The sequence below is a fragment of the Myotis brandtii genome, unplaced genomic scaffold (genome assembly GCF_000412655.1).
Source record: "Myotis brandtii unplaced genomic scaffold, ASM41265v1 scaffold260, whole genome shotgun sequence".
In the NCBI taxonomy this organism is placed as follows: domain Eukaryota; kingdom Metazoa; phylum Chordata; class Mammalia; order Chiroptera; family Vespertilionidae; genus Myotis; species Myotis brandtii.
Window position 1 is genome coordinate 2,006,509 of NW_005359881.1, and position 9,364 is coordinate 2,015,872.

The 9,364-nt window shown below is 47.2% G+C and overlaps 1 protein-coding gene across 2 annotated transcripts in view; it reads right to left on the reverse strand.

Annotated features, from left to right (window-relative positions):
- BMPER (BMP binding endothelial regulator) overlaps positions 1–9,364 on the reverse strand; it is a 205,435-nt gene that overhangs the window by 163,510 nt on the left and 32,561 nt on the right. For both annotated transcript variants that reach the window (XM_014541094.1, XM_005868076.2), the window contains exon 3: positions 8,230–8,329. In XM_014541094.1, coding sequence (XP_014396580.1) covers positions 8,230–8,329 — 100 coding nt within the window. The remainder of the gene's footprint in view (positions 1–8,229; positions 8,330–9,364) is intronic.

Below are 9,364 nucleotides of genomic sequence, written 5' to 3' on the forward strand. Positions count from 1 at the left end.
ACCTGCTTTCTAATTTAGCTAAACTTTTTCCGGCCCAGTGAAGCACTCCAACTTCTCTTTCAGGTAATTGTCAGCAACATAGCAGCAAATATCAACATGAAGCAGATTATTATTGTAGAGAGAACAAAGGGTAAAATATTTAACTGCAGCAGTGTTTGACTATATTCTGCGCAGTGAGAAAACCTGAAGTCATTTTCAAAGTTTCAACATTTCTTACTTCTTTTCAGTTGGGTCAAGTTTCTAAACTTTCTAAATCTCCATTTTCTGGCTAATGAAAAGAAAATAGGATTCCACGGAGTCTCCTATCTACCTACTCCAGGACTTCCATGAGAATCAAATGAGATGAGGTTCGAGAAAACGCTTCACAAACATTTGGTTAAAGTGTAAAATGTTTGCACCTGGCTATAAAGCAAGTCGTGTTCCTAATCTGAAGATACTCCAAGGAGGCTAGTCGCTAGGGAGAAGAAGCCAGGTCTTGCTATGTGATGTCATTACCTGGTGCCCACAGCAACTGTTTTCAGGCTGGGCTGGGCTGTGGGCCACATGGGGTCTTGGCAGCATTGCTGCAATTTGGTGGGGTGTTGCTCTGGGGTGTTAGCGGGGCCTGTGTCCCACTTGGGTGAAGCAAAGTGTTAGTTTGTCGGTCCCAGGTCCGTGATGCCGTTTATTTTTAAACTAGAGGCCTGGTGCATGAAATTCCTGCACAGAGGGGAGGGGCTCCCTCAGGCCGGCCTCCACCCTCTCACAATCCAGTACCCTTTGGGGGATGTCCGACTGCCAGTTTAGGCAGTCGAACATCCCTCTCGCAATTTGGGACCGCTGGCTCCTAATTGCTCACCTGCTTGCCTGATTGCCCCTAACTGTTTGCCTGCCTGCCTGATCACCCCTAACCATCTCTACCTCAGCCCCCACCGCTGCGGCTTTGTCCAGAAGGTCATCCAAAAGGATGTCCAGAATGACGTTCAGAAGGTCGGTCAGCTATCTGGTCTAATTAGCATATTACGCTTTTAGTATTATAGCTGGCCAGTACGCATCATGGCAGCTCCTGTGTTGAGCATCTTCCCCCTGGTGGTGAGTGCGTGTCATAGCTATCAGTGGGACAGACACTTAGTGATACCTAGATAAAATACATAAGAATACCAGGACTCGCATCTTTTCCATTGTGGCATTGCACCTGGCCGTCCTCTCCTCCTAGCACGTAAGAACTCATCATTTAACCAGGAGAACATTCATTCCCGTGGCTCCCAAGCTCCCCAGCTGGGGGCTAATAAGAATACAGCTGCCCAGTGAAAGCAGCCCACATGCCCATTGATGGATGAATGAATAAACAAGATCCGGCATATGCATGCAATGGAATATTATGCAGCCTTAAAAAAGAATGAAAAAACGAAACATGCTACAACATGAATGAGCCTTGATGTTAAGTGAAACAAGTCAGACACAAAAGAGCACATACTTATACTCAGTGAAGGTCAAGTCATACAAACGGCAGAGGAGGAAACAAATTCCACACTAATTCCAAGTCCAGTCCCCTTTCCCTCCAGTCTTCAGGTGACTGAGGGCTGTGATCACTATCCTCCAATGCACAGGCCCCACGGCACAGGAACTCCCTCTCATTTAGCACCTCAATGCGGCCTTCAGGGCTTCTTGAAGTCTGAAGTTGCACTCACAGCCTCCTGCAGCTGGCCATCCCACAGTCCCCAGAACTCACAATGTCAAAACCTCAGAGTGCATATTTAAATCGGACCCCTCTGCCTGTCCTGGGCCTGGCTCAGAGGATGCCCAGACGTTCCCCAGAGGTCGGAAGGCTGCTTGTGTTCTACATCAGGTGGTCGCTGCCCGAGCACGTCTGCAGATAAACATCTCAGGCCCTTTCACCACGAAGCTACTGGAGACATAATTAGTTGGCTCTGGTGCCAATAAGCTCATCTGAGTGAAGGAGGCACTCAAGTTCACGGGCATACCAATGTACTTGGTTCACCTCCATTACCACATCAGTCCTGGTAAATGCAGCCTCTCTAGCAGACAGAATCCTCAGGCAGGTGCACATGAGCTCCCAACAAGGTTCCTTTCGAAAAGCAAACCTAGGACATGTTTTGCTGGTGTTAATCCTCACCCAAGGATATTTTTCCCATTGGTTTTTAGAGAGTTGAAGGGAGCGGTAGGGAGAGGGAAAGAGAGAGAAACATTGATGTGAGAGAGACACATAGATTGACTGCCTCCCACACATGCCCTGATTGGGGCCAGGAATTGAACCTGCAACCTAGGTGTGTGCCCTTAACCGGGAATCGAACCCATGACCCTTAGGTCTGAAGGCAGAAGCTCTAACCACTGCTCAACCAGGGCACAAACCTGGAACATTTGATGTTAATAAAAAAGAAAAAAAGTGCCAACATGTGAAGAGACTGATCAAAGCCCAATAAGAATGGTTATAACTGCAGCCTGGTGACTATTTTTAAAATAATAAAGAGGTGCATGTACATTCATACGTCTTTATATAGAGACACAAGTCACACCCACAGACATACATTTCATTTCATAGTCGCCAAACTTATCTTAGGCCACTAAGCTCGTCAGAACTTGTCACCCATCAATAGGAAATTAGCAGACAGGGCATCAGTCGCTGGAGGCAGCACTGTCAGGCTGGGGGCCACAGGAGAGGACACCCAGGTGCTGAGAGCAGCACTTCAACAGGGGGACAGGGCCCCCAGCCTCCTTCGTCACAATGGGGAACATTCTCAACGCGCCCACTTTAGAACAGTGAAACCTGGTGCAGCCCAAGTCAGCAGCCAGCCTTGGCCATGGAGCCTTCTAACTCAGAGGCAACCACAAACTCCCCGCTTACACTGCCTTCCAAAAGCCTACAGGATGCGAAAGACAGAGGCCTGGAGAGATGGACTGGGACAAACTTGACAGGGAAAGCTGATCTCTGGTTTACATTTTCTGACCAGTTTTAACAATGAAAACAGATTTTTGTAAAGGATGATTTTAATGTTCACAAAATCTTCTCAAACAAATAGGGCCATTTTTATTTAAATGCCAAAATAGCCTGGTTTATATTATGGAAAAGCCAAACTATGAAATATAGCTTCTTATACATCTTTTTTCAGTTAGAGAAAAGAAGAGTGAAAAAGAAACCCCCATACTTTTTTTGTGTGTTTTTCCCCCCTCAGCTTTAAAAATATATTAATAACCCCCACTCAAATGTCTGGGGCTGGGTAGACAAAATTAGTCATACTGCTAAAGGTTCAAATAATTATCGGTTAAATGCACTTCCAGGCATACCATCATCTAACAATTTTCACCAAGAAACACATCAGTCTCCTCAGCTCTAAATAGAGGAAAACACAGCACTGTCAGTAGACCGCGGTAGCTCCATGGTGGGAATGTTCTTCAGAGCAACACACTCTCCCAAGATGTTTTAAGTGCTAGGTCAGCCTCTGCATTAAAACAGCTGGGAGCAGCCCTGACTGGTTTGGCTCTGTGGATAGAGCGTCGGCCTGCGGACTCAAGGGTCCCAGGTTCGATTCCAGTCAAGGGCATGTACCTTGGTTGTGGGCACGTCCCCAGTGGGAGGTGTGCAGGAGGCAGCTGATCGATGTTTCTCTCTCATCGATGTTTCTAACTCTCTATCCCTCTCCCTTCCTCTCTGTAGAAAATCAATGGAGTGTATTTAAAAAAAAAAAAACACAAAAAACAGCTGGGAGCAGCCCTAGCCCAGTTTGCTCAGTGGATAGAGCATCTGCCTGCAGACTGAAGGATCTCGAGTTTGATTCCAGTCACGGGCACATACCTCAGTTGCAGCGTCCATCCCCTGCCCTGGTCGGGCACGTGTGGGAGGCAACCAATTGATGTCGCTGTCTCTCTCTGTCTCTCCCTTTCCCTTCCTCTCTCTCTAAAAATCAATGGAAAAATGTCCTCGGGTGAGGATTAACAACAATCCAGCTGGGAGTAAACTGGTGGAGACTTCTGTGCTGTGGGAAATGGAAAACCACGCTCACCGCATGCAGAGCCTGGCTCTGGAGGGTCCCCAGGAACCTGCTAAGTGGCTGTCCCCAGGAAAAGGGACCCGATGGCTGGGGTCAAGAGAGGGAGGAAGCCTGGTTTTACTATCGATGCCTCTGTATACTTTGAATTGCCTATTAAAACTCTTTTAGGAAATCAGGCACACACATCCTCACAAAGGAGTCAAGCTCATCTTGGATACTGAAGAGGAAAAGAGTAAGTTAGAGTTTCCCAAAAGAATGTCAGTTAATAAGAAAAGCCCCTGCCTCTAAGCCATGTGCCATCTTCAATTGCCTCCACACAAAGCTTCCATCCGAATCCTTCCTGTGACGCGGTGGTCCACCCAGGAGGCTGTGGCAGACTGGTGCAGGCAAACTGACCTCAGGTGTCTCTCTCTCTCTCTCTCTCTCTCTCTCTCTCTCTCTCTCCCTCTCTCTCTCTCTCTCCCCCCCCCACCCTCTCCTCTATCTCCAGACCCCTCCTCACTGCCCTGGTCTCTCCTCCCTCCTTATCTCACAGGCAGTGTGATACCAGCAAGAATGAGCCTCCCGCACCAGGGGCCCTGCAACTTCTCACAACTGTGTAATCTTGGAAAACAAGATCACCTCCCTCAACATCTGTTTCCCCATCTGTTAAGGCAGAATGATAACCATCACCACCACAGGGCTGAAGACAGCAGTATCTATGACTATCTAAAGACGGGGTATGTGTGAATCCAAATAGTCTCCGAGTCTCGTTCGCAGTGTAGTGAAGATGAATGACAGAGCGCAGACCTTAAGCAAGTCCAGGTCGCTCCTTACTTGGGATGTGAAACCTGGGCAAATGGCATCATAAATACAACCGATGCTACTAAGAATTTGGTTGTGACTAAGGGGAAGGAACACAGAAGTGGAGGGAAGTGACAGTCTTTTGTTTGGGCAATGCATGGATGCAATTGTCAAAAGAAGTTTGGTTAAAAACAAACAGATGGACACATGCATGGCTAACTCAGCCTTTCCATCTTCCACAGTTTAAACAATAAGTCAATTTACTCCATCAACAAAGAGAGTGTGGTTATTTATTTTTTTTTTTAGTTGTGTGTTTTTTTGGTGTTTTTTTTTTTTTTTTGGTGTTTTTTTTAATGCTCATTCCTGTATATGATAATTTTTTTTTTCCAGTTGTGTGTTTTTTTGGTGGTTTGTTTTTTTTTGGTGTTTTTTTTTAATGCTCATTCCTGTATATGATAAGTGGCTGGACCTCTTCAAAAACAGCCACATAGTAATATTCTAAAAGACACGGTCATGTTCCAGGTCATTCTCAAGGCAACATTGAGAAGAGGCCCCTAATTCATGGCCTTGTACTGTATGAAAAGCAAGTGTTAATTAATTCACAGTTACACAGGTCAGTCCTTGGTCTATATAAATGAGCCCAATCCCCTTAAAATTTTCCATGCATGTTTTGCTCTCTAAATCTTATTTATCAGAACTGAGGAAGGCTGTCCTAATTTTGGAAATTGGTGTGCAAATATTTACATTTTACCTCTTTCCTTTCATTTTCTGAGACATCGTAGGATATTTTTTAAATCAAATATGAAAGTTAAACTGTTTTAAAAAATGCAGCCCATGGGATCACCACTCAGAAAAACAAGCCCCAGCTCACAGAAATCAAAGACAAGAGAAGGCTGTGGAAAACAAATCCCAGTTGACAAATGAAAGACTCTTTTCTTACGTCTTCCGTCGAAGTATTGCAGACAATTAATATTTTATGCTCCACATGAAGGAGATGGAATCTGACCTATAAATATTTGAAACACACCTTATTTGTTTATGATCCACTAATAACAAACATATAGTCGGATAACAAATACATTATTGTTTATGAAAGAACCCCAAATGAAAGGGTGATTCTCAGTCCAAGTAAATACAGAAAACAGGCCAAAAATGCCTGTTTGACTCTCAATGATCTCATTTGTTTTCATCAAGCAATATTGAGTGTTTTCTAATTAGATGACTCTTTTGCAGTGTTGTTAGATAGTTGGGTAAAAATGTATAACCATTCCTAACATAAAATGATCTGAAAAGTACATTGAAACACTGGCTTGAGAAGAGTTCCTTATAATTTACTTACTTAAAAAAAAAAAAAAAAAAATATTCTGGCTTCCTAAAAGTTAAGAACAATTGGTAAGCAGTGCCATGCCATAAATACCCGGCATGTAGGTTAGTGAGTACTTGTAGAATAAATGAATGAACGAATGAATCACATGAGTAATCAGAAGCAAACAGGAACACAAATGTGAACACAAATGCACACACACACACACACACACACACACCATCAAGAATCCTCTTGGGAACCTGAGTTTTCATATTTCTGTCCTCAACTCGAACTGCCTTTTCAATAGCAACAACTCTTTCAGAGGAAAATAGAAATCATGATAGAATTCTGTTCCATTTTTGCCTGCCCCTTTCCCCTCCCCCAAACAATCAGCAACATACAAACAAAAACTTATTCCAGATTTGTGTTAATTCAACAGATCTGGAGGGAAGCCCGGGAACTGGTACTTTAACACGTTCCCTGGGTGATTATAAGTGGCAGGCGGTGCCTAAGAACTATTTCATGCCTTTGTGTGCCCCGGTTTCCCTGGGAGCCTTCCCCTGAACAGCCCTCTTTGGATGTGATTAACTCCTTCTTGTTCATGACAGTGGGTTGCCCCTTCGGGAAATCCTCCCCCGCACACTCCCAGCCCCCGGCCCACCCGCTGTCCGCCTCCCCTCTCGCTGCTTCCCTGGAGAATGTCCCCCACGGATGGCATTTCTCTGACCCCTCCAGTAGAACAATCTCCTTGAAGGCATAGACACCCTTCTGCTTGATCTTGGGGTCTATGATTTAACTTCTTTGGGCCCCCAGTTTCCTCATATGGAAAATGAGATAGAAATGACCTGCTGTTGTGTGGGCTACGTGATGAGTATAAACCAATGAACCCATTACCCAGCATCTTGGGAAAGCAAGTCCCTCAGGACCATGATGAAAACAACAGGTGGGGGGCGGGGGGGGCGGGGAAGGTCTTAAAATCAACCAGGTAATTCACACCTCACAACCCACAGGGCCCGGGGCTTTTCCAAGGAACAGTGTCCTCACTCAGGAAAGATGTTCCTGACCAGCGGCCTGGCCTCAATCAAAGACTGGCCATGAGCCAGGAAAAACCCATCAAGAATGGCCATGGTCATAACTACCAGGATGCAATGCACAGAAGCTCCTGTAATGGTTTAAGGGATGAAATGAGGGTCCAATAGTTTTACATAAACTATCAACACAATTACAGAAGTGCCCAAATATATGGTAGTACACATAGGATAGAATATGAATCTGAACACAAGCACAGCCTAATATGGGAATTCTCAATGGTCCAACTTCCTTAGTAGAATGAATGAGCTAACAATACGCCTTCTCTGCCTTCTTCTCTCCATGCTTCTCCCATATTGAAAGTATCAAAACAAACACACACACCATCATAGCCTCAGAGAGCCTTCACATGCTTCGGATGCGGGGGATGCTCAGTAATTAGAATGTTGAAGATGATGATAAACAAGTAAGCAAAAGCAAACAAAAAGCCAACAGTGTGTTCCGGGGGGACATGTGCACCACAGGCCACAGGAAAGGAGGTCGGGGTGCGGGCGCCGTGGGAATGCATCAAAGACAAAAGCTTACGTTTCATTGGGAAGGAAAGCAAGCAGGCAACAGGGACCAAAGTGATAGCATTTGGGCTTCGGGACTCGGGCTCAGGTGGGCAGGGCATAGGAGGAGCCTGGGAAAAACTGAGAGTGAAACTACTTTACAGATGAAGATGCCCACGTGCGCGTGTACCAGCGTGCACAGCCCTCTGTGACACTGCAGCAACTTGCCTCAGAAACAAACGCAATAGGCAGAGAGATGCTCACCACACTTTCAAACCCCCACCGGGAGCGCCCCCTGACCACCACCAGCCCCCCAACACACACACACACACACACACACACACACAACCATGCACACACATGCATGCACACACAGGTACATACACACATGCATGTACATGCACACATGCATACATGCATGCACACACACACACCAGCTTCCCTCCCAACACCCATGTGCACCCAGCCAAGGGCTGAGTGAAGAGGAAGGGGGAGAAAGAGGAAGGGGAGAGAGAGGAAGGGGAGAGAGGAATAAAAGGGGAGGCAAGAGAAGGCCGCCAGGAGCCGTCACCTTTGCAGCGCTCGCAGCAGGCTCCCCTCTGCTTGACGGCGAGGGCGCAGTCCCGGGACAGCACCGGGCACTTCTCCCGCTTGCAGGTCACTTCCTTGTTCTGGGCAAAGAGACAAGAGACATTCGACATCAACTTCAAGCAGAAGCCCCGAATCCCAGCCCACGCGGAGTTCTCCCAGCTCCCTCCCCCGCTCGCCTGCATCTTGGCAGGAAAGCTCTGTGAGAGCAGCAGGGCTGTGCTCTCTCTGGAGCAGAAGTCCTCATCCGGGAACGCACGGCTTTTTCAGATCAAGGGCAGACGCGAGGGCCTGGAGAGGCCCTTCCTGACAAGCCAGCTTCACCTGGACACCCGATACCCGACGGGGAGAGAGGCCTCCTCCGCTCCACTCTCAGGGCTCCGCTCAGCATGCACCACAGAAACCATAATATTTGCGTAAATCATATTTTGCCCATTGGGCTACCTGGGCCAGGACTGCATCGTGAGAACAAAAATATTTGCACAGGGCCGTCCAACAACCCTTCAGAGTCGAGTGCATTAAAATGCAGCGACCTGCAGTTCCAACTCAAATAATGCCAAGGAAGGCGGAGGACTGACTCGGCTCGGGAAGAGGGAAAGGAATACTCCCCAGGCCAAGCAGGACACAGTGCTCAGTGTTTACAGCCCAGCCGGGGCAGCTGCGGCCCATTAGCGCGGAGGCCAAGGGAGGAGGCGGGCACTGGCACCCTGGTTTTACCCTGAGAGGTCAGCTGGTAAAGCTTCTTGGAGGAGACCCATGCGGATGGGATGCACGTGCCTGTTTGTGGGCTGAATGCACAGGAACCAAAATGACCGCGTCCCAGAACTCAGCAGAGTTTGGGCTTTGTTAACAAGTGTCTGCTAACTGCTAGGGGCTGTGGCTTTCATTCTCCTTCAAGTCCTTAGGAATTCACCAGCCCCCAAGATGCTCCCAGGGTCTAATTCTGTAATGAATCCAGGTTGTCAGCCCTCCCCCTTCCAAGTGATCAGAACCACTGAGCGTTCCAGAACCCACTCTTCCCAGAACCTCACTCTTTCCAGAACATCCCTCCCCCCAGAACTCCCCTCCCCCAGAAACTCCTCTCCCCCAGAACCCCACTCCTTCAGAACCCCACACCT